At 48.7% G+C, this 25,064-nt stretch overlaps 1 protein-coding gene across 9 annotated transcripts in view; it reads left to right on the top strand.

The window, feature by feature from the left end:
* The first annotated feature begins 14,034 nt into the window (after positions 1-14,034).
* The window catches only part of LOC100053764 (HLA class I histocompatibility antigen, B alpha chain-like), a 41,777-nt gene continuing 30,747 nt past the window's right edge, over positions 14,035-25,064 (top strand). For 5 of the 9 annotated variants that reach the window (XR_011429963.1, XR_011429962.1, XR_011429959.1 and 2 more), the window contains exons 1-5: positions 14,051-14,234; positions 14,528-14,797; positions 15,030-15,305; positions 15,925-16,200; positions 17,556-17,664. Coding sequence is in view for 2 of the 9 variants with exons in the window: in XM_070245236.1 (XP_070101337.1) it covers positions 14,171-14,234; positions 14,528-14,797; positions 15,030-15,305; positions 15,925-16,200; positions 16,325-16,429; positions 17,030-17,067; positions 17,237-17,308 (1,101 nt within the window). In the remaining 7 variants the exon portion in view is untranslated. The other 4 variants (XM_070245237.1, XM_070245236.1, XR_011429958.1 and 1 more) reach the window with 4 other exon arrangements.

Raw genomic sequence — 25,064 nt, 5'->3', positions numbered from 1 at the left:
TTCTTCCTTCAAATGTCTGTGTGGCTCAGTTCCTCACCTGCTTCAAGTCTGCACAAGTGTCATCTCAATGAGGCCCGTCCTGACCGCATCATTTAAAAGTGCCACCTCTCCCATCACCTTGCATTGACTGTCGACTTTTCATTGTTTTTTTTCTCCCTCTCTCTTTTATCACTGTCTAACACATGAAGAAGGTTTCTTTTTCCAAGGATGGCCTCAGCATTATCCCCCATCCCACATGCTCCTTTGCAATGTAACCTGGCCATCTCCTCTCTAGAGGTGGGGCCTAATTCCCTTCTCCTTGAATCAATGACCAGCTTTGACCACTAGAACATGGAATGGTGACATAGCTTGATTTCTAGGTTCTGATATAAGATGCTTTGTGGTTTCTGACTTGTCCACTTGATACACTCCCTCCTGGACCCCAGGTGCTGAGCTGGGAACAGCCAAGCCATGTGGAGAAGCGGGTGGAGGAGAGCCTAGGTCCAGAAGAGCTGCCCGACTCAGCCCTGTCAACCCAGAGAATGAGAGGGAACAAGAAGGTGGTTGTGTATTTAGGATTGTTTGTTACCCAGCAAACAAGGAGATAATGGGAACACATCCCATATAATGTGTTACTATTATGATGTTTTCATTTATTGTCTGTCTGTCCTGTCAGACTGTCAGCATCAGGAGAGCAGGTGTTTTGTCTGTTCTGATTAAATGATCCCCAGGCCTGGAACAGTGCCTGGTACAGAGGCTCTCATGGAATATTTGCGAGTGAATGAGTAAATGCTGTGACCACGTTCCTTAGAGCTGAGTCTGAGACTGAAAGGGAGAGTTTATGATGTTGGTTTGGAGGTTGTCTTCCTCTGCTCCGGCTGCCGTAACAAAATGCCACAGACTGGGGAGCTTAAACAACAGAAGTTATTTGGTTTCTGATCGGGTCTCCCTCCTGGCTTGTGGATGGCTGTCTTCTTGCTGTGTCCTCACATGGCCTTTCCTCTGTGTGCAGAGACAGAGATCTCTGGTGTCTCTTTCTCATAACCAGCAGTCCTGTCGGACAGGGCCCCACTCTTATGACTTCATTTAACCATAATTCTCTCCCTAAAGGCTCTATCTCTAAATACAATCACATTTGGGGTTAGGTCTTCCATGTAGAAATTTTGGGGGCCACAACTCAGCCCATAACAGGGGTTTCCTGTGATGTGTGTTTTTGGATCCTACCAATCAGTCTTGGTTTCTGGAACCCCTCGACGAGCACCATGCTCCGCATTGCCCCAAACTCATGTCTCGCCACACCAGCACAGCAGATGGAAGGTGTCTGACCACCAACTGCTCCAGATGTCTCTTGGGCCAGGAAAGGGGTCTGCCTAGGTTTGGGGTCATGGGCAACTGCTGCCCAGATGTGGCTGTGGCTTAGCTGGGGCATGTGGGGCTTTGGGACAGCCTCCCCTGGCTTGTGGACCCCATGTCTGTCAGCTGCTATAACAGAATGCCATAAATTGAGTAGCTTATAAACAACAGAAAATTATCTCTCACAGTTCTTGAGGCTGAGAAGACCAAGATCAAGGTGCTAGCAGCCTGCATGTCTGGTGAGAACCCTCTTCCTGGTACATAGATGGCCGTCTTCTCACTGTGTCCTTGCATGGTGAAAGGGACTGTGGGGTCTCTTTTATAAGGATGGTAATCCTACTCATGAGGGCTCCATTCATGACCTAATCACCTCCCCAAAGCCCCACCTCCAAACACCATGACATTAGGGATTAAGTTTCAATGTATAAATTGTGGGGGGAACACATTCAGTCTATAGCACCCCCAAATTCCTGGGTAAGTTGTCAGGGTAGAAATGAGATTTCAGGCTGGGATTGCAGAGCTCATAAGTTGAGGATTTGGGGCAGCAGAGAGCAGGGCCAGAGGAGACCAGTCTGAGGATCCGGGTGCTTGTGTCACCAGAGAGGAAAGGGATGGGATCCCCAGAGTCCTTGGGCAGCGAGCTGCAGAAAGTGTAGGGACCATTACTGGAGATGGGTAGTTGGTTGCCTGGGTCCTTTTGCTGAGATCCTTGTAGCCCCACCACATGTTCATCAGCTGGTGCTCAGGGGCCCCTTGGCCTGGTTCTCAAAGAGGAGGAAGGGACCACTGAAGGCTGGAACCACTGGCTGCTCTGGGCTGGGTTCAGACGTGGCTGTGATGTCCTAGTGCGGGGAGTGAGAGCCTGGAAATTCTGGGAATTTGGGATCAGGGTTGGTCCCTACAAGGGCAGCACAGGCACTTGCCCTTTTTTTTTTTTTTTTGCTGGACCATAGAGTATGGTCCAATACCCAGAAAACCCTCTGCAAACACAAGCCCACCGGTGTCCCCTAGGCCAGCCCTTCCCATGCCCCTCCCGTCCCTGGCTCCTTCTTCTCCCCTCCTTGTAACCTCTACCCCTCTGATTTCCTGTTTTCTGCCCTGTCCTCACTTCCCCAGGAACATCCTCTCCTTCTTGGACCTAACGCCCTGGGGCTTCTCTCCCCTACCCCCATCCTATATCGTGAGACTCACTGGACAGAGTCCAGCCCCAGAGGCAGCAGCAGGAACAAGTCATAAGGACTCAGGGGTCCTGGGTCCCATCCTGGGAGACTGAGGGCACCCAGTTTGTTTTGGGGGTCCATTCTGCACCTGGGAACCAGCTGTTATGGCCTGGAGACCTCCCTGTGCCCTGAGGCAGAGTCTACAGTGACTCATTGGGGAGGAACATCTATGTCAGTGTGGATTTGGGGAAACACTTCACACTCTGAACCCAACACGGGACAGGGGCACCCCCTTGTGTGCAGAGCCCAGTCCTGCTACTGGGGGCCCAGGGAGACCCTGCAGAGGTCCTGGCTGAGCAGGAGAAAAGGCAGCTGGCTCTTCTGTCCTCAACACTGTGGCCACACGGGGGCGCCACTGCTGTGCTTTCAGATTGTGACTGACCTGCAAGGAGGGTCTGAGCTTTAAGTTGGTCAGAAATGAAGGACCTCGCGGCTGGGCATCAATGAGGGGCAGAAGCTTCTGAGCCACCCTGGACTCCACAGGTGTCAAGGTCAGGGATGGACACGGATTGAAGGAGAAGAGAGCTCCGGAGCCCTGTGCCCTCTCTGAGGTTCCCATCCCCTCCCTGGGACCCTTCTCCCAGCCCTTGATGACAACACCCGGGAAACTGAGAAGAAACATTTTCTTCCACTTTCCATTTCTTTTCAGTACTCCTCCTTGATTTAGAAACAATAACAATATCTGTATAAATTTTTCTCAGGAGGATACACGAGAAATTGGTAACATGCTCATCTCCGGCAGGGGACCTGAAGGGAGCCTGGGGAGGGAGGAAAATTTCCCACCTTACACTCTTTGGAATGTCTTGAATGATCTTTTCAAAATATGTTACACTAAGAATCTCTTTCATTTGCACGACACTTTCCAGTTAACGCTTTCAGTTTACACAGATGCGGCTGTGTGATGGGCCTGTTCCCGCCTACAAACACTGGTTCTTTACCCACCACACAAGAGCGGCCCAAAGAAAACTGAAACGCCAGGCTTATGGCAAGGAAAGGGCTTTTATTTCGGGTGATGTCAGCCGGGAGACAAGAGTGAGCCCTGATATTCGTCTCGTTTTATCTCATCTTCCCGGAAGAGGGAAGGTGAAGGGTCTTAAAGGTTTTTGAGGAAAGTGGCTGCTTGTAGACAGGCAGGAGGAGTCAGTGGCCTTGCCCGTCGGAGCTTTCCCACAGGCCTGCATTAGGCCTTGGGAACTGCCCATAGGGAGAAGGAGATGATAAGGAATCCAGGTGGGCGACCTTGGCTGTTTGTCTCCATGGCAGATAGTGGATTCTGAAGCCAAGGATCCCGGGAGTAAGCAGGGAAGGAGTGCTTTGGTTTTAATCCCATATATGCTGGATTTAATGTGGGGGAAATGATATCAGGGCCAGCATCAGGCCGAGATGCAGGCCCTCCACTGTGTGGTTCCTCCAGCACTTCCAGGGTGTCTACACCTCAGAGCCTTCACTGCAGCTCCCCAGCCTGAAAAACGTGTCTCCCAGGCAGCTCTTCCCTCCCTGACATTCTCTCCAAACGTCCTCACTCAGAGGCCCTCCCTGCACCCCCCCTGCACGTGGCACCTTCAGCCTCCCCCCACCCCTGCCCTGCTTTGCCTTTGTTCACACCCTGCTCACTAACACACGTTTTTACATGTGCTTATTTAATTGTTTATCGTCTGTCCCTCCCGTAGAAAATGAGCTTCCTGAGGACAAGGATGGGGATTTGACTGTTCATGGCTGTGTTTGCCCTGCCCTGGAAGTGTCTGGTTGTTGGTTTTAACAATATTTGTTGAATGACTGACTGGATGAATGTGGGAATGCACATGCAGACTGACACACTCACACACACTGCCAGACACCAACACACAGACACTGTCACACACACTGACACATTCATACACGGAACACACGTACACACACATTGACACAAAACTGACACACATTCTTACACATGCATACTCTTGAAGCCTAATCTTCATTCAATATTATATTGTGAGCATTTTTCATGTCATTATGCATTGTTATTTTAAAAATTTTCTCCAAATTATTGGTAAAAAATTTCAACCATACTTCAAGTTTGAAAGAATAGTACAATGATTGCTCTAGTTTTAATCATCTTAATATTTTCCTGTATTTTCTTAATGTGTGTAATAAATAATATGGCTATAATTTTTGCTGAAATACTTGAAAATCATTTGCCAACATCATGACACTCATCCGTAAAGAGTTCAATATCCATCTACTAAAAAATAACCTTTTCATTCATACAATATTATTATTACACTGAAGAAAATAACTATATTTCCCTAATAATGAAAAATGTCAAAACAATGTAAAATTCTTTTAATTTCCTTCCGAATGTCTTTCATTTGGAGAAGAGGAGAGCTCAGTGTTGCCTGTCCCATCTCTGAGGTTTCTTTCTCCTGTCTGCACCCCCTCTCTCAGCCCCTTGATGTCAATACTCCAGAAAACTGAAAAGTGGAAACATTTTCTTCTGCCGCCTATTTCTCACTTTTGTAAATAAAATCACCTCCTATTTGAGAACATCTCAGTGTCTACATAATATTCCATAGTGTAGATATGCATACTAGGACTATTGAAACTAGGAGCACAGCTGCCCTAGACTTTCTGTCTCCCCAGTAGGACAGAAGAGGGACCCCTGTGCCAGGGGTCACACGTGGTGCCCCAGAAGTCACATCTCCAACAGCAGGTGTCAGGCAGACCTGAGACCAGGTGTGAGCACACTCGCCTCCCTCAGGGTGGGAAGAGTGAACATATGCACATCCTCTAGACCCCGCCTCTCCTTCAGGCGCTCCATCCCATAATCAGGGGGTTGAGAAATGGTCACAGACTAGAACCAAGACCCAATCACCCCGAGCCTCCTTATCTCCTTTGACAGAGTCCAAGTGAGAGCCCCAAACCGCTGCTCCTCCCCACCTTCATCTCTCACAGACTCACCCCCATCATCTGCCTTGAATCCACCAGGACTAATATCACTATGTCCCTTTCTCTGTTTGTGTCAGTCACTCCTGGTCCCCCAAATATCCTTCACTCTCACCTCCACAAGGCTCTGCACACCACTATTCTGTCTCCTCTCACACCCCCTCGCCAGCTCCTGAAACCTGTCCACTGCACCCCCTGCAGTTCTCAGCCCATGATCAGCAAAATCTCCAAAGACATCTCATGATGTTCCCTTCACATCTCAGCTCTGACAGAAACCTGGGTCTCCCTGAGGACATGGTTCCCTCTGGAGTCCTCTCCCACGAGGTGTTTCCTCTCCCACAGGCCTTGCATCCCTGGACCTGGAGATGAGTGGGGCCCTTGCTCCTCATTGCTGCTCTCAGACCTTTGTTCCTCCCTCTTTTCCAAACATCTTCAGATGTGAATCTTCTGTCATCAGATCAGCGCCCCCAATCCCCGCACTGTATGTGTTCCCTATGGACTTCCAGACCATTCCCCTCATTCCTCCTCTCTTAGGTTCTGGTTCACTGTGACGGTCTCCAGCAGTGCTATTGCCTTGATCCTTGGTGGTATCAACATGAGATGTGGTAAGCTGAACAGTGGTCCCCAAGGATGCCCATGCCCTAATCCTTGGAACTTATGAATAGGTTGCCTTACATCTCAAAAGGGATTTTGTCAATGTAATTAAGGCTAAGCTAGCCCTGGTGGTCTAGTGGTTAAGATTCAGTGCTCTCTGTGATAGCCCAAGTTCATTTCCCGGTCAGGGAACCACACTACCCATATGTCGGTTGTCACACGGTGGCAGCTGGATGTTGCTGTGATGCTTAGAGTTATGCCACCAGTATTTCAAACTCCAGCAGGGTCACCCATGGTAGACAGGTTTCTGCGGAGCTTCCAGACTAAGACAGACTAAGAAGAAGGACATGGCCACTCACTTCTGACAAGAATTGGCCACGAAATCCCTATGAGTAGCAGTGTGAACATTGTGTACTACAGCACCAGAAGGTGAGAGGATGGCTCAAAAAGACCAGGCAGGGTTCTGTTCTGCTGTACGCAGGGTTGCTAGGAGTCAGCCCAACTTGATGGCACTAACAACAGCAAATTCAGTTTAAGGACCTTAAAATAGAGGGATTATCCTGGTAGGGAGATTATTGTGGATTATCTGGGTGGGCCCAAACAAATGACATGAATGCTTAAAGAAGAGAATTTTCTCTGGGTAAAATCAGAGGGATGCTCTAGAGGAGACGTGGCAGAGGGGAAATCAGAGAGGTCTCAAGTGGGAGAAAGACTGGTGTGCTGTAGGTTCCCATGTTGGAGGACTGAGGAGATCCTCTATGGGCTAAGGACGGCTCCAGCTGACAGCCAGCAAGGAAATGAGACCTCAGCCTTACATCTGCAGTGAAGTAAATTGAGAGAACAACCTAAACCAGCTTGGAAGTGGATTCTTCCAGAGCCCCCAGTAAGGAACACAACCTGCGACACCTTGATCTCAGCCCAGTGAGAACCAGGACTTGTAACCTACGTAACCATGAGATAATAAATGGGTGTTGTTTAAAGCCACTAGGTCTGTGGTGATCTTTATGGCAGCGATAGAAACCCACACAGCAGAGAGGATGCTCTCACTCCCTGGCCTCTCAGTTCCCTGAACTCCTTTCCTCCATGACCGTCTACTCTGCTCTCCTTGGGCCCCCACTCCCTTGTACCCCTAGACCTTGTCATTGCCAATAACCCAGCCCTTTCATGGTCTCCACTTCATGCTTCCCGCTCCCTGACCTACATCTTTCCTACTCATCTCCTTGCAGGGTGGCCTAAGGTCTGGAAACACTGATACTATTATTTTATCATATATTTATCATATATTGCCCCAGAAATTGCATTGATACCCACAGCATCAATCATGTCCCCCTATTACAGTGGGGCCTATACAAGCCAGGTAATAAATGGAATCCTGGACAAAGTGTGGCTCAGAATGGGACCTCAGGGTCCATGGACCCACCAGCGATCATCCCCCTTCCATGAGTGCATAATTGGCATTGATATGCTAGGCAGCTGGAGTAACCTCCACACTGGGTCCTTGGTCGGTGGAATAGGTTCTCTCTTTGTGCTGAAGACCAAGAAAACTTCTGAAACTGGCCCCATCCCAGTCAAATCAGAAACGATACTGTGTCCCAGGGCAGGTATTGTGGAGGTTTTGCAGTTATTTAGGAGTTAGCACCACCACTAGAGATCTGACGGATGCAGGGGCCGTGGTGGTGTTGCCTATTATCTCCAGTTAATTCAGCAATCTGTCCCTGCAGGAGCCTGATGTGGTCTGAGGAATGCATGAGCTACTTCAGGCTCAACCAAGTAGTGGTCCTGATGCAGCTGCTGTGCTGGATGTGATGTCACTGCTAGAGCAGGTTAGTAAGGCCTCCGGCACATGATATGTGGCTATAGATTTGGTGGGTCTGCTCTTTTTTATTCCTGTTGGAAATGTGGAGGTGGAATGATTAGCATCGAAGGAGCAACATTTATTTATGGTTTGCCTCAGGGCTCTTTTAACTCTCCATTCCTCTCAGATATTGTATTAAGAGATCTGGACCTCCTAGACATCATGTAGAATATCACATTAGTTCATTTCATTGACAACATCATGTTGATTGAGATGAATGAGTAATGCTGCAGGCCTTGGTAAAGCATGTGCACTCCAAAGAGTGGAAGATAAACCTGAGGGAGACTCAGGGAGTGGCTGCCTCAGTTCGGTTCTAGACATCCAGTGGTTAGGGGCATGCAGGGATGTCCCCTCCAAAGTCAAAGACAATCGGGGCATCTTGCATCCCTCACTGCAAAGAAGGAAGCACACTGCCTGGTAGGCCTATTTTGGATTCTGACAACACATTCCACACCTGGGTATATTGTTTGGACATATTCCGGGTGACATAGAAGGATGCCAGCTTTGAGTGGGGCTTGGACATGAAAGGACACTGCAGCAGTTCCAGGCTGTGGTGTAATCAGCCACCGTCCATCAGACCCGATGGTGTTGGAGGTGTCAGTGGTGGACAAGATGCCGTGCGGAGCTAAAGGCAAATACCAGTGGAAGATTCCCGTGCTGGCAGCTGGGATGATGGAGTAAGGCCATGCCATCCACAGCAGAGAAATGTTACCATCCAATCCTCGGTTTCTGGATCACTGAAGTGTTACAGGCGGTCGACAAGTGAGGAAGCCACAAGGGGAATTCCCCAAGTGGAAAAAAAAGAGAAAGAAAAAGCCACCTGACAGCCACAGGGAAACATCCCAAAACCACCTCCTCTAAGTCGACTAGCCTCGGGCAGAGGCTAGGGTGCCATCTGAGTCTCTAGAATTGATACTAAGCAATGGGCTCACTCTGCTCACCACAGTCTGAGCCAATTAATCACAATGAGTTAGGGATCGAGAAAGGAAGTCTAATTAGGTTAGATTAGCCAGCAATCCAGAAGAAGGCAATTAATGTCTAAAAAACCTAACTTCAAAGATTACAGAATCTTGAGGCAGTAATATAGGGGAAATGGGCAGTAATGAAGGGGTTTCCTTCAGGCAGGACAGAGCAAAGTTTTAATTTATGAAGGTAGTGGGGAGTACATATGTAAGTGGAGGCCATGAATGAGGAGAGCCTATGAATTTGTTTGGAGTAGGTGTTGAGCAGCGAGTAGTCACACAGAGGAGGGGCTGGGGCAATTTACCATAACAAGATGGCCTCACTTATGCTCACTTACAAGACCAGCAGGGGAGGAGAGCAGTCACATCTTCTGGAGGGAGAAGTAATGGACCCTGATCCACAGGAGGGGTGGGCCTGTGTCAAACACTGGGGCAGGAGGAATACCTGTGGAACCCGAGTGACAGACTTTGACACCTCCTGGTTCTCCCTCTGCTGTAACTGTGACTGAACACGTGCAGCACCCAGCCTGAGAAGGGTTTGAGTTCCAAGAGCCCAGATCCCTCAGGTGGGAGGTTTTAGGTCACATCCCCCAGGAAAGCCACAAAGGCCACCCTCCTGGGCTCTGAAATCCATGGCGGCATTTGCACAGAGGCCCTGCTTCCCATGGGCTGTTTCCAGAATGACTAGTCACAGCAGGGACGCTAAGGCAGGCTACTGCTGGGAGACATGGGGCTCCTCTGAGAGCTGAATGTGGCTGAGGACCCCCTGCGGCCTTGCTCCATTCACTGAGATCGCCTAGTGGTCTAGGATAGTCCAACAAATCCTCTCTCCTTTCTTTCCTTCTGAACATCACTTGGGATCAGACTTGCATCTTGGTCTGCTGCCTCTCTCAGCATTTTCTGGCTCCCTCTCCATATTCTCTGCTGGGTGTTTCTTCTAATAGAATACTGCTGAATTTAATCTCATCCTGGTGTCTGCTTCTTGGAGGGTTCGGACTAACAAAATCATTTTCATCTGTAAACCAACAACCCATTACTTATTCCATCTTGTAAAATCCTCTCTTTATCTGCTCTCTTTTGCTTGTCTTTGTATTATCTCTTTGAGGTAATAGATATCTATTGTTGTAAGTCACTAAATTCTGGAGTAGTTTGTGGCACAGCAATAGATAACTAATAACTCTCCCTTAATTTGTATTAGCCTACATCCTTTGATTTCCTCGGAAATGTCCCCTCTCTTTGCTCTGTCCAATTCCTCCCCTGTCCTCTCTTTTCCTTTGTGTTTTCTTCTTCTCTCTCTCTCTCCTCCTTTTTTTCTTTTTATTATGGAAGAATTCAAACACATAAAACAACACCATGTGGTTATGCTGAAAGGAAGAATTATCTGGACCTATATGCTAAAAGTATAATGCCAACATACATGGAATAAAAGTAAATAAAGTTATTAATAGAATCTGAAAAAATGCCTAGGTGATTCTGCAGCCAAAGCAGTTGCTTTCAACTTTTTTCTCTTTTTAATGTTTTTATTGGGCCAGCCCTGGTGGCCGAGTGGCTGAGTTTGGTGCACTCTGCTTTGGTGACCTGGGTTTGGTTCCTGGCACCGACCTACACCACTACTCTGTCAGTGGCCATGCTGTGGTGGTGGCTCATGTACAAAATAGAGGAAGATTAGTGACAGATATTAGCTCAGGGCAAATCTTCCGAAGAAAAAATGAAAAAATAAAAAAATTTTCTGTCAACAATCTTCCTGTGTTTTTATGTGAGCTGCTACCACAGCATGGTCCCTGACAGACTGGTGGTGTAGGTCTGCACCAGGAACCCACCCCAGGCCACCGAAGCAGAACATGCCAAACTCAGTCATCAGGCCGCTGGGGGCTGGCCCCACTTTCAACTTTAATTCCTCCTCTTCAGCTGAGCCTTTTATTTTCAGAACAATCACATTAGCAGCGTGAACTCTTACATTCCTGGTAAAAGTTAAATTGGCACAAGCACTTTGGAAATCAAATTAGCATTATCTCTTGTGGTTAAAGTACACACCCCATACAATCCAGCAATTTTACCTGTCATCATACACTCTGGGGAATTGCTTGCTTGTGTCCCCTGTGGGCCACGTTCACTAATGTTTACAGCAAAAACTGGAATAACCCAATATGCATCAAAGGAAAATAGCAAAATTGTGGTATAATCATAAAATGTAAAACTTCAGCTGTAAAAATAGATGAATGACAGCCTCACACATGAGGGCTAACTCTCCTACGTAAATCTGAGTCATGAAGAGTCCATGCAGTACGAGTTCACTACAGGCAGTTCAAAACCAGGCAAAACTAAATACTATTTGGTTTGGGGATATATACACTAATTGCAAAATCTTTAGAGAAACTCAAAGGAATAGTAAACACGAGACTCAAGGTAGAGGTTACGTCTGGGGGATGGGATTGGGGAGATGGCAACAGTGGCTTCACAGCTTCTGTTTCTCATAGCACTGATGGGCGCCCAGGTATTTGTCTGGTCATAACTCTGTAAATTGGCATTTTTCAAATTGCAGCTGTGAACCATTTCTGGTTAATTTTTTAAAAATGAAAGAGAAAAGAAAATACCCAAATTGATTGAAAGGATCCTTAGCAAGAACACCCACATTGGAACAAAGCCACAGCCAACATTATGAGCCGTGTTGAGAGAGAGGGCCAGGACGCCATAAAAAATTAACACCGGCTAGAAATAGGCCATCTGATCTTTTGCTCACTGGCATCTCTAGATTTTCTGGTCTACTGCGTCCAATCTGATGTCAACGTAATTCTATCTTGAGAAGGATTTGATGTGTCACATTTAACCTCACGTACAAGTAAATTAACTACTTTTACAGAAGTGGAAAAGCACATTGTTGATCAATGTAAACTAAACTGGAAACCCTTATAAAGGGATAACCAACCAGTGATAGAATAGAAAGAAACGTGAATGGAAAACACAATGGGGCTGCTTTAAAAAAAACTCTAGAGGCACATCTGAACAGTGCTTTTTAGAATCACATTGGTGTCCAAATCCCTTGTACCAAATCTCATTCCAAAACACAGGGAAAGACGTTAAATTTCTTATAGGATGCCAACTGAACAGCCAGTTTTTAGAAAACCTTGTTCCTAGATTGGAGTCAACCATTTCTGCCTACTGCATCCCACCAATATTGTTGTCAGGATGCTAGGCTAGGTGTACAGACTGAGGTTTGAGATTCACATTTTTCTAACTGAAAAGCAATTTCATTAGGAAACTATATTTGAATATGATCTGCAGCAAGAAAATTGGTATTTTAACCAATATTTTTGACATTCTTAAACTAAGTTTGAAACTTCTAAGGGAAAACAAAGATATTCATTATTTTAAAGGTGTTCTTATTATGGCACTCACTTCTCAGAAGTACAGTATTTGGTGTAACTACTATATGTTCGCAACTTTGTTGCAGCTTATTGAAGGGAACACTATTATTAAAGGCATTTGCAAGAAAAACTTACAAATATTGTTGTATCCCCGTCTCTGTGTCAAACTTTTAATCATTATTTTCCAAAAGAGAAATGTAAAGCACTAAAAAAAAAAATCAGATAAAAGAAGCATTGATTTACAAAATTCTGAAACAATATAATAATTTAAATTTTGGTATTAACATCTATGTAAATTCTTTGATACTCCTCCCTTCTAGAGGTGGAGCTTAATTCCCTCCTTTTTTTTTTTTATAAAGATTATATTTTTTTCCTTTTTCTCCCCAAAGCCCCTCTAGTACATACTTGTATATTCTTCGTTGTGGGTCCTTCTAGTTGTGGCATGTGGGATGCTGCCCTGTGCTGAAGTGTCCTATATTCTAGAGGCTTCCCAAGAGCCAGTGGAGTGTTTTAGTGGAGAAATGATACATCCTGACTCGCACTAGCAGGATCCCTCACCCCTGTGGGGAGGATAGTCCATGGGTGGCAGGTGAGGGGTGGCACTGGTGCCACAGTTCAGGCCTGAGAGGGTGGTGGAGACGAAGGGGAGGAGAGGGGTGAGAGGGACAGAGAGAAGGGCTGGAGAAGCAGGGGTAGGAAAAGAAGCAGAGGGAAAGAATTCTAAAGCCATGGAATCCTCAGATTTAAGCATACGGATTGTCTCATAGATCTTAGTAAATATATCTACAAGCCCAGCAGGGTAGCCTTTGCATTTGGTGTTTACTATATTCTGTGGGGCTGCCTAAACACTAATGCCCCTTATGGTAATCAGTTTAAAAAATATGTGTCCCAATAAAATATTCACACTGCTCAGATGTGAAGAACTCATAAAAAGAGGCAGTGCAGGGGCTCTGGTGAATGGCATTCTGACTGCATGAGCACTTGCAACTTTGAGAAAATTAATGCACAGAAACAAACTGTGCTTCTGTGAGTGACTCTGTAGTGAAGACATGTCAGGGACTCACAGGGACAAACGAGGGAATGAAGATCATTTTAAAATACAACCACCTGGAGTCATAGATATACTGACTGGAAAGTAACAGGAGCTTTGTGAGTCTGACTGCAGCGCTGTACAGAGACATTTCTGTACGAAGGGGCCCAAATCACTGCTTTTACAGATTAGAATCCTGATGTTCAGGGTTTTCAAGACCGTGTTACCCACTGTGGGTAATAAACAAAAAGGAAGCTGGTCTCCATGAGAACCTCTATCTGGTGTTTTCAGGCACAACTTCTCCAGGTTTAAAGAGAAGAGCCCTGTCCCTCCACCTCCATTCCCAGGGCCAGCTCACTCTCTGGCATCAAGTTCCCTGGGGCTGAGTTTTCTTCTAGAAGAGTCCAGGGGACAGGTCAGGGGTGGGAGGCAGCGAGTCCATTTCAGGGAGAAGGATTCCAGTAAGAGGAGGAAAAGGGGCTGAGCCCAGCCTGGGGGTCTCTCCCTGGTTTCCTCAGACAGCCCCTGGGCCAGGACTCAGAGAGACGGTGTGACAAAGAGCTCTCGGTGCAGGAGGAGAGGGATCAGGGCAAAGTCCCAGGTCCCTGGACGTGGCTCTCAGGGTCCCAGGTCCAAGGGCGGAGTCTGGGGAGGGGAAGCTCAGTGCTGGGGAGTCCCCCCCCCCCCCCGCCCCGTTTCCCTGAGCGTCGCTTCTCCCTCAGCCTGTGTCAGCTCCTCCTGCCTGGAGACTCCTGACGCGGCCCCAGTTCTCACTCCCATTGCGTGTCCGTTTTCTAGGGAAGCCCATCAGCGTGTCTGCTGTTCCTGGTTATAAAGTCTCCACCACTCTCCGGGGCTCAGATTCTCCTCAGATCCTAAGAATAAGGGTCATGGCACCCGGAACCCTCCTCCTGCTGCTCTCGGGGGCCCTGAGCCTGACAGAGATGTGGGCAGGTGAGTCCCGGGTAAGGAGGAAACGGCCTCTGCGGGGGGCGGAGCGAGGGGACCACGCGGCGGGGACACAGGACCCCCGGGGAAGGCGCGTCTCCGCAGACCCAGGCCCAGACCCCCCTGACCTGGGCCTCAGCTATCCTGACCCCTCCCTTCTCTTGTCCCGCCCCCTTCCCGCCCCAAGTCCCCGCGCTTCTCCGTCCACCGCTTTTCCGTCTCACGACCCCATCACCCTCGGACCCGTGACCCGCGCCGGGAGGAGGGTCGGCCGGGTCTCAGCCCCTCCCCGCCCCCAGGCTCCCACTCCATGAGGTATTTCTACACCGCCGTGTCCCGGCCCGGCCGCGGGGAGCCCCGCTTCATCGCCGTCGGCTACGTGGACGACACGCAGTTCGTGGGGTTCGACAGCGACGCCGCGAGTCCGAGGGCGGAGCCGCGAGCGCTGTGGGCGAAGCAGGAGGGGCCGGAGTATTGGGAAGAGCAGACACGGATCGCAAAGGAAGCCGCACAGACTTTCCGAGTGAGCCTGAACAACCTGCGCGGCTACTACAACCAGAGCGAGGCCGGTGAGCGACGCGGGCCCGGGTCCAGGTCGCGACCCCCTATCCCCACGGACGGGCCGGGGTCTCCCTGAGTCTCCGGGTCCGAGATTCACCCCGAGGCTGCGGGACCCGCCTGGACCCCCGCCCCGGCAAGACCCGGCGGGGACTTTTCCGCGGTTTCATTTTCAGTTTATGTTTAATCTCGGCGGGGGGACGGGGAGGGGCGTGGCCAAGGCTGACCTCGGGGCGGGGTCAGGGTCTCACACCCTTCAAAGGATGTATGGCTGCGACGTGGGGCCGGAGGGGCACCTCCTCCGCGGGTACTGGCAGGAAGGCTACGATGGCGCCGATTACATCGCCCTGAACGAGGACCTGCGCTCCTGGACCGCGGCGGACGCGGTGGCTCAGATCACCAGGCGCAAGTGGGAGGCGGCCGGTGAGGCGGCGCGCTTCAGGAACTACGCGCAGGGGGAGTGCCTGGAGTCGCTCCTAAGATACCTGGAGATCGGGAAGGAGGCGCTGCAGCGTGCGGGTACGAGGGGCTGCGTGGCCTCCTGATCTCCCCTTGGGCTGGGGCTGCCATCCCACAGAGAGAGGAGGGAAATGGGATCCACACCTGAATGTGCACAGCCTATGGGTCGGGAGACTGAGTCCGCCGGGGTCTTCAGACCCAGTGCCAAAGAGTGACTCCCCAGAGGGCTTGCTTTTCTCTCAGGGACGTTAAGGGGTCCAGTCTCTCCAGGGATGGAGGGAGAAGCTATCTCTGAAATAACTGACAAGCGGTTCCCTTTGACTCTGGCAGCAGCTCTGGGACTTTCTCTCTCAGGCCTTGTTCCAGGCCCCACACCCTAACCGTGTTTGAGGTGTGATCAGGTTTTCTGAGTCATTTCACCTTCACCCAGCTCAGGACCAGAAATCCCTTTACTCCTCTTCAGAGACCTGCCTCCTACCCTGGGCTGACTCACTCTTATTCCAGAAATTTCCAAGGACTGGAGCTTATTTCAGGTTCCTGTGTCCAGGCTGGTGTCTGGGTTTTGTGTTCTCTTCCCGTGTACCAGCTGTCTTGTCCATTCTCAGGATGGTCACACGAGCGCTGCTTCAGAGGCCCAAACGGATGCAAAGTTCCTGAATTTTCTGATCCTTCTCCTTAGATCCCCCAAAGACACATGTGACCCACCACCCCATATCTGACCATGAGGTCACCCTGAGGTGCTGGGCCCTGGGCTTCTACCCTGCGGAGATCACCCTGTCCTGGCTGCGGGATGGGGAGGACGTGACCCAGGACATAGAGCTTGTGGAGACCAGGCCTTCCGGGGACAGGACCTTCCAGAAGTGGGCGGCTGTGGTGGTGCCTTCTGGAGAGGAGCAGAGATACACATGCCGTGTGCAGCATGAAGGGCTGGCTGAGCCCATCACCCTGAGATGGGGTAAGGAGGGAGCCGTGGGCTCAGAGCCTCTTCTCAGGGAAATCAGGAGCCCTTCTGGAGACCTTCAGCAGGGTCAGGGCTGAGGGCAGCGGGTCAGGGCCCTCACCTTCCCTTCCCTTACCAGGGCCACCTCCTGAGTCCACCATTCTCACTGTGGGCATCATTGTTGGCCTGGTTCTCCTTGGAGCTGTAGTGACTGGAGTTGTGATCCGAAGGAAGAAGCACTCAGGTGGGGAAGGGGTGTGGTCTGAGATTTCTTGTCCCACTAGAAGTTTGTCCTGCCTGGTTAATGGAAAGTCCCATCCACAGGCACATGTGCTTTCCTAGTCTGGGACCCTGTTTGCTAACACTTACTCTTTAGTAAAGCACTGTGAGAATGAAGGACAAATTTATCACCTTGATGAATCTGGTGATGGGGACCTGAATCCCAACAGTCAGAGGACAGAGGAAATGGTGAGGGGAAGTCACAAGTCACAGGTCACGAGGGTGGTTGGTCCAGTCCCCACACATGTGCTGTCGTTATGTTTCCTGATCCTGCCCTGGGTCTGTAATCACAGTTATGGAAACTTCTCTGGGCTCCAGGACTAGGGGGTTCCTTTAGGACCTCATGACCCTGCTTCCTCCCTGGTTTCTCACAGGATGTTTTCTTCCTATAGGTGAGAAAGGAAGGGGCTATGCTCAGGCTGCAAGTCAGGATGGAGTGAGTGTGTTGCCTGAGACCCTTTGATAGTGAGACGGGAGCCCATGGGGGAGCTCACCCACCCCAGAGTTCCTCCTTTAATCTCATCTCCTCTGTGCTCTGAATATGTTCTGTTTTGTTCTACTCCAGGAAGTGACAGTGCCCAGGGCTCTGATGTGTCTCTCAAGGCAGGTGACACTCTGGAGGCCTGAATGGGGAGATGTTGGGACAGAGGGGCCTGGACTAAGTTTTGGAGATTCTTTTATTGGGACATTCTGAGCATGTGGTGGGCTGTTCAGAATGTCACTAATTATAGTGATTGACTTTATAATTATTTTCTTCTATAACGTGAAACAGCTGCCTGTGGGGGTCAGAGTGATGCAAGATTTGTTCCTGTCCCACCCCCATTGTGACTTCAGGAATCTCTGACTTCTGTTTCTACAAAGGGCATCTGAGGGTGTCTGTATTCCTATTAGCATAATATGAGGAGATAGGGAGACTAGTCTCCTCCATGACCCCCTCACACACTGCCCTGTGTTCTGTCCCCTGATTGATTTTCCTGTCTCAGCAGAGGTGGGGCTGGCTCCATCCCTGTCTTCAGTTCGTGTTGCCCTGAGCTGCAGCTTCCTCCTTCCTTATTGAGAATAAACATCTGGATATGAACTTGTTTTTTCAGATTCTTCCCGTGAGGTATTGATGGGTTAATTGAAGGAGAAGATTCCTAAAATTTGAGAGGAAATAAATGGAGGCTCTGAGAACCTTCCAGAATCTGCCTCTTTGCTGTGGTGAGTCTGTTGCAGGTAGGGACAGGATAAGGCTGTGAGGAACTGAGCGTAAGACTGGGGCCTGTGCCTATTTGATGTTCAGTGCATTGTGGCCTTTGACATGGTGACTCCTTGGTGGGGACATCTTCTCTGCTTCTTTGTCCTGGTCCTTTCAGGATCTTGTCCCACCGGGATCTATGATCACAGGGATTCGGACATCACCTGGGCCTTATGTCTCCAGGCACGCGTGCAGAGGGGGCTTCATGTGGCCAGGTCAGCCTAGGCTCAGGCCTCGGTCTGGCCCTCAGCCCACATTTGGGTGTTCACTTGTTGTTCCTTTGTTTCTGTAGTGGATTGTGCCTGTTCTTGTTCTTCTGTATAGGTTCTTGTGATCTCCTCTGGGTGTCCCCCATCTCTGACAGCAGCAGGAGTCATTTGGTCTGTCACTGTCCCCACAAGGCCAGGCGGCCCTGCACACAGACATCTGTGCTGTCCAGAGATGAGTTTTCAAGTCGTCCAGCTCTGTCCTCTTTCTAGGGCTTGATTGTCATTCCCACCTGTCCCCAACTTCTCAAAGGAGCCAGAATCTGGAATTAGAGAGGAGGGACCCCGTAATTTCCCATCCTAGGCAAGTTCCTGTTGGAATTCTACTCTGCGGCCTGCTCTCCCTCCCCGCCCTTAGCGCTGGTTCTCCCGGTGCTGGCTCCAGTCTGAACTCACGATGTATAAAGCAGAGTTTAGACTTATACTTGGCTGTACAATAGGACTCATAAGTCAAGGATCATTGTTTACTGAAGAGAGAAATGTAATTGTGTGCTGGGGTATGCAGGAGGGTTGTTGTGGGAGGGAGAGATGGAGGGAGGAGCGGGGAGAGTAGCGCCTGTGAGGAAAGTACACGTGGCGTTGATGTCAGGGTGAGTGGACATTGTGCTGTAGCTGCCACAAAACAACATGTGGCCTCAGCTTACATTATTAAAGATGCTGTGTCTAGAAAAGGGAGATACTTTACCCTGAACAGTCATTCAACTGATACTGGTTGTATGCGGGATGTCTGACATACTATTTTTGTATCTGGGTAACATCATTGAACTAAAAACAGAAAAATTCCTGGCCTTGTAGAGCATATCTTGTAGTGGGAAGAGACAGGCTATACACTATAAGCACAGGATATAAGGACAGTGTTTATGTTAGAAGGTGGTAAGTGCTCCGGAAAAATTGCAGTGTGGAAGGCCATCCAGAGGGTGGGGGTGGGGACAGGGAAGATGGCTGTTTTAACTGGGGTGGTCAGTGGGAGCCTCACTGGGAAGGTGGCTTTGAGGAAAGATGTGAAGGACATGAGGAATTATCCACGAAGATGTCTGGGGGAAGTTCTGTCCAGACAGGGGAACCCCATTGCAAATGCATGTAGGGCAGGAGTGTGTCTGTGTTTTCTGGGAAGAGTGAGGAGGCTGGTGTGGTTGGAGCAGAGAGCAATTGAGATGAGATAGAGGTGTGGCCAGACCAAGTATGCCTGGAGGATGTTAGATGGGTTCTGACCTTTGCTCTGAGGGAGATGGGGAGTTACACGACAGTTTAGAGCTGGAGAGGGACATGGTATGACTTCTCCTTTAAAAGGATCACTGTGGCTGCTGTGCTGAGAGCAGAACTCAGGCAAAGGGCGAGGGAGGCCCTAGAGAAGCTCAGTGATCAGGGCAGGGTTCCAGGCTGGAGTAGGCTATGGCTTCCACTGGTGTGAGCTGTGGAATGAGTGGGAAGTGATTGAATTTTGGATGCATTCTGAAGATGGACTTTGTAACATTTCCTAATAGATTACTCTGGGAATGAGAAAGAGGAGACAAGGAGGACACCCCACATTTTGGATTGTGCGAGTATAAAGATGGAGTTGCTGTCAGGAGAGATGGGGAAGATTCTGGAAGGAGCATGTTTACAGGCATTCACATTAAGAAATATTGGAGCTCAGATGTCTATTAGAAATGCAAGTGAGATAACAGATTGGCAGTTGGACAGATGAGTCTGGAGATTAGGAGATGTGTCTGGGCTGGAGAAGTAGATTTGGGAGGTGACTCCATATAAATGATATTTAAAGTCTTAAGAACAGATGAGGTCACCAAGGGAGTGATGGGTATGGAAGAGAAAGGAACAAGGACTGAACCCTGGACCCCACGGTGCTAAGGGATCTGATCAGACTACATACCCAGGGTAGATTACACACTTCTGGTTCCATGTCTAGAAGGCATGGAGACCAGAGAGTCCCAAACTTTCCTGTGCACAGGAATCCCCTGGACATCTCAGTAAGATTCAGAGAATCTTGACTAGAGCATGAAAGTCTGTATTTATAACAAGGTTGGTACTGATGTGGTATTCAGGTCACACATTTAGTGGCAAGAATGTAGACCAGAGGGGCTGGTCCAGTGTCACAGTGGTTACATTTGCATGGTCTGCTTCAGTGGCCTGTCATTGGTGGGTTTGGATCCCAGACCTGGACCTACAGCCTGCTCATCAAACCATGCTGTGGGAGTATCCCACATATAAAATAGAGGAAGATTGGCAGATTGGCGGAGACATTAGCTCAGGAACAATCTTCCTCACCAAAAAAAAAGGAATGCAGATCAGGATTCCCTCATAGCTGGGCATCACCCTTACCTATAGGGCTTGTTAATTAAGCGATTCCTTGGTCTTGTGCCTAATATTCTGAGATGGTGGGTCTGGGGAGAGGCCTGAGTATTTTTTAAGAAGCCCACAGCACTGCTAGTGCTCAGCCCTCATCACGGGGGTCTTTCTAGTGACCAGCCCCCATCCTGAAGCTATCTGGGACTCCACAGACATCTCATTAGCATATGACACTCACTCATCACTCAGGAGATTCCATGGGTTTTAGGAGCTCTTTGCCGGGAACCAGGGACAAAGACTAAATATTTTTTATTATACTACAGGCTACTCTCTGGTCTTTGACCACAGATCCCTTACAGCAAAAGGAGCATAACACTTAGAAGGTGCTGGCAGATTACTGGTGCCCATTCAGTCATGAACAATTAGTCCAGTCCATCATCCTCTTGTGTGAGAATGTCTCCCAGGGTGAGGTCACTCAGGTTTGCAGGCTTCCATTTGATCTTGTCAGGTTCCAGAAGCAGAAATAGTCTCAGCAATATATGTCTACACCTTCTCAGACATCTGGAAAATTGAGCTAAGAGACAATATCATGTGTTGCTCATGCCTCTTTTGAGGTGTTAATGTAATACTGTGTTTCTCTCATTACACATCCCATTTATTCTTGCTTTACCTTCAGCTGCTATTTTTCCTTCTCTCCGTTTATACCTAACTTTTCCACCTTTGGAAGGGACATTAGGTTTGCCTGCTGTGCTGGTCTAGACGCAGGCAGCAATACTAGTGTAGCAGTCCCTCCTCCTCAGTGCGCTCCCATTCATAGAGGGGTCACATAGGTACAGAGCCAGTGGGCTAACTGACCACCAGGCAATATAGCTGCATTCACTGTCAGCCCCGATTTGCCAGATGGGGTGAAGGCACTCTCTACCCCTTCCGGCCCTTAGGAATTCTGACATAGGGGTTAAAAATACAGTTACAGTTTCTTGCTCAGGAATCATTCCTGTTCTGGCACTTGTGGGCATCCCTGACCTGAGACCACTGCATCAGGCAGGAAGGAAGAGAGTCGAGGTGGATATAGTCATACCATCTTCCTCCACATTTTGGAAGAATTGTGGAGTCATACTTGATGCGGGGTCGGTGAGCCGAGGAGTCAAAAGAAAGATTTCTTAGACTCTTAAGATCTGGCAGTAGTGCTCTTTTATTTAGAGAATAGTATAGAATAGCATGGGGACAGGACCCATGGGCAGTCAGAGCTTCTGCTGCCGCTTCTGTTGGCCCCGCTGGCATGGGGACAGGACCCATGGGCAGGCAGATCTGGTGCATGGGGACAGGACCCACGGGCAGGCAGAGCTCCTGCTGCTGCCGCTTCTGCTGCCCCCACTGGCATGGGGACAGGACCCATGGGCAGGCAGAGCTGGTGCATGGGGACAGGACCCACGGGCACTCAGAGCTCCTGCTGCTGCCACTTCTGCTGCCCCCGCTGGCATGGAGACAGGGCCCATGGGCAGGCAGAGCAGCTGCTGCTGCCCCTGCTGGCATGGGTACAGGACCCATGGGCAGGCAGAGCTGGTGCGTGGGGACAGGACCCATGGGCAGTCAGGGCTCCTGCTGCTGCCCCAAGTTGAGGGTTAGGGCTAATTTTATAAGGCATGGGTACGTGACTTATTTTTACTGGAGAAAAGAAAAGATGATGTAAAAAGTCATTAAATGATTTCAGTGCAGATGGGGTCTGGTTATTGTGCGGTCATATAACTTTAGATACGAATCTGGCCATATAGATCGGCATGTAGGTGAGGATGCCCTGGGCTTCTCTCCCTGGGGCGGTCCTAATTCATACCATAAAAAAAGTTCACTGGGTCGTATAGTTTGGCATGTAGGCCAGGTCACCTTGGGCTTCTCTAGCTGGGGCAGCCTTAATCCACATCAATACTAATGCTGGGTCGGTGAGCCGAGGAATCGAAAGATTTCTTGGACTCTCAAGATCTGGCAGTAGTGCTCTTTTATTTAGAGAATAGTGTGGAATAGCATGGGGACAGGACCCATGGGCAATCAGAGCTGCTGTCGCTGCCACTGCTGCTGCTGCCACTGCTGCTGCTGCTGCTGCAAACATGAGTTGAGGGTAGGGCTAAACTTAAGGCATAGGTATGTGAGTTATCTCTTTACAAGACAAAGGAAAGAATATGTAAAAAGAGTTGTTAAAATGCTATCAGGGCAGGTGGGGTCTGGTTATTGTGTGGTCCTCTAACTTTTAGATAAGAATCAAACCGGATTAAGTAAATGGCAGAAGCCACCACTTAAATATTATCTTCAGCTAAAGACAAAGAAGGATGTTGGGGCGGAGGTCAGTTACATGAGGTTGCCGGACACTAAACAACTTAAGTTCTTGCCTTTGGCATTGATTAAGAGTTTCTAGAGATAAGACCATCCCCCTTCTTCCTGGCACAGAGAGGGAGGAAACTTTACAGATGGAGATTTCCCTTACAAATGTAAATGTTTCCCAACAAAGGGCAAGCAAACTCAGCTCCTCAGAGCTGCTTTTATTAAAAGTAACCAGCCCCCTTCTCATCTGCAGTTTTAAAAGTAACCAGCCTAAAATAATCCTCATCAATACCATTATCTTCCTCTACCCCTCCTCCCCAGATCTTCCAGGAAAAAGGGAGCAAACTTTCTAGTAGGGACATTCCTTTAGCCCCACTCATGTTGAGTGTGAGCACACACTTGTGAAGATGTGTAAGCCAGCCTTTTGTGCCTCTGTATCCTTCACCACCCCATTTTAGACAACCAATATTCCAATTGTGCATTCAAATTCTCTATCACACTATTCCCCTGAGGAGGATGTCTCTCTGCCCATTGTTGGACTTTATGGGCTGTAAAGTTTGTTCTTTGGCCTGAAGAAATGTGACTCGGGCAGTGCAAATTGGTGCACTGTCTTCTGTTCTGGTTCTTTTATAGCGCTCTGAGCATTTGTATCTACCACTGGATAAGCAAAGCCTGATCCAGGGTCAATATCTACTCCTGTCAAGACCCATTTGTAGCCCCCCTGGGTCACCAGCATCAGTCTGATTTGCCAGCTATGTTCAAGACATTCCCACCAAACAATCTGCCACATAGCCCTCTATGGTCTCTGGTTGGCAGACAGAACAGTTCTTTTTGGTATTTTTCTTCAGGGGATGCAAGTGGAATATGTCTAGACTCAGCCCATCTCTGCTTTGCTGCAGCCCCTCAATGTCTAGTTATGTCATGGATCCAGGTAGCCATATCAAGGGGGACAACAGGTTATCTGCTCGTTGATTCCAGTCTCTTCCCGACCCAGGAGGGGCTTCTTGTGATGGGCATCAACATGTCCTACTTTACACACCCCTGAAATTCCCATAGTGATTTCCATAGGACTGTGCTCCATATGGGCATTCCTTTAATAGACCAGGTTTCCCTTGCCCTTTGCCTAACCATATGGCCTGGCTGTTGACTACCGTCTATGAGTTTGTAAAAATCAAACATTAAGGGCTTTTATCATTGTTCAATTATTCCATTACTGCTAGGAAAACTGCATGCAGTTCAGCTCATTGAGCTGATCTGTTTTTACTTGATCAGAAAGATGATGTTCTAAACTGGGTGTTGTCTGCTCACCTGGGAACTGCCATCCATAATCCAGACAGCTTCTCTTAGGTCAGTTGACAACTGTTTTTAGGATATTGTCCAAGTGATGAAACAATCCAGCAGCTCCTCATGCATTCCAAAGTTAGTCTGAGGGGAAGACAGGCTCCCTGCTCATGCGTGCATCCTTCCTGCAATTCCCTGGGAGCATGCTCCTCTATAAACTGTCTCCACTTTTTAGTGGAACTCTGTTGGGCACTGTCCCCTTCAGTGTGTTTCTCTGATTTTGTCGAACACAACATGGGTATTTCAGTTTTAAGATTATTTTACGTCTTTTAGTCATAAGGGTAGTTTCAATTAATGTCCAATAGCAAGCTAGTAACTGCCCCTCAAATGGAAACTCTCTACTTCCAAGTCCCATTAGTCATCACTGGGAGATGCTCAGGGGCTTTTGCCAGAAGCTCCAGTGCCCGCTCCACCCAGGGCTCTTGTGCAGAGAGTGTGTCTGCACTTCACTCCAACTTCTATTGTACACTGTTTGGTTTCCACTGAGCATGTCCAATTAATATTGCTTGTAGGATGGATTTGCATGCCTTCCGTGTTACAATACCAAGTAGGGAAAGTGTTCCACAGTCAGACAATTTCCATTCCCATAAAACAGTCAGGTAAGGGAGATGCAACTTGTTCACTTAAACCCTGTTTAAATGTTCCAATTTCATCCAAATTTTCACCTTCATCTTATCAACTCTTACATTTCTGTATTCTCTCAATCTCACTGTAGCCCACGTTAGGGCTTCACCAATGGGTTTTGGTGCCACAGTGCATGGGGCTCCTGTGTAAAGGAGTCCTGGAAACTTCTCTCTCCACCCCTGACCCTTTGACCCACTCTTGTGTAGAAGGCTCTGGATCCCAGCGAGGCATCAAGCCAGACAGCTTTGGCTCTTTTGTCATCTTTACCTTGATTAATCTGCCTGACTACTGCAGGTCAGGGTTCTCATTGTGATCTTTGCCTTCCTGCTTTTAAAATTCCTCTAAACTGGGACAAATGGAGCCATCTTATTTGGGGTCCTTTGATGTTGGGGAACCAGCAAGAGTCCCCTTGGTTCAACCAACCTCCAATCGTGCTATAATAAGACCTTTGTTTTAAGCTCATCAATGTTTGTTTTCTTCATTCCATTCTTTAAATATCATATGTATTAGGGTTCTCCAGAGAAACATAACCA

Source organism: Equus caballus, chromosome 20 (genome assembly GCF_041296265.1).
Source record: "Equus caballus isolate H_3958 breed thoroughbred chromosome 20, TB-T2T, whole genome shotgun sequence".
In the NCBI taxonomy this organism is placed as follows: Eukaryota; Metazoa; Chordata; class Mammalia; order Perissodactyla; family Equidae; genus Equus; species Equus caballus.
This window is presented reverse-complemented; position numbering and strand designations above follow the sequence as displayed.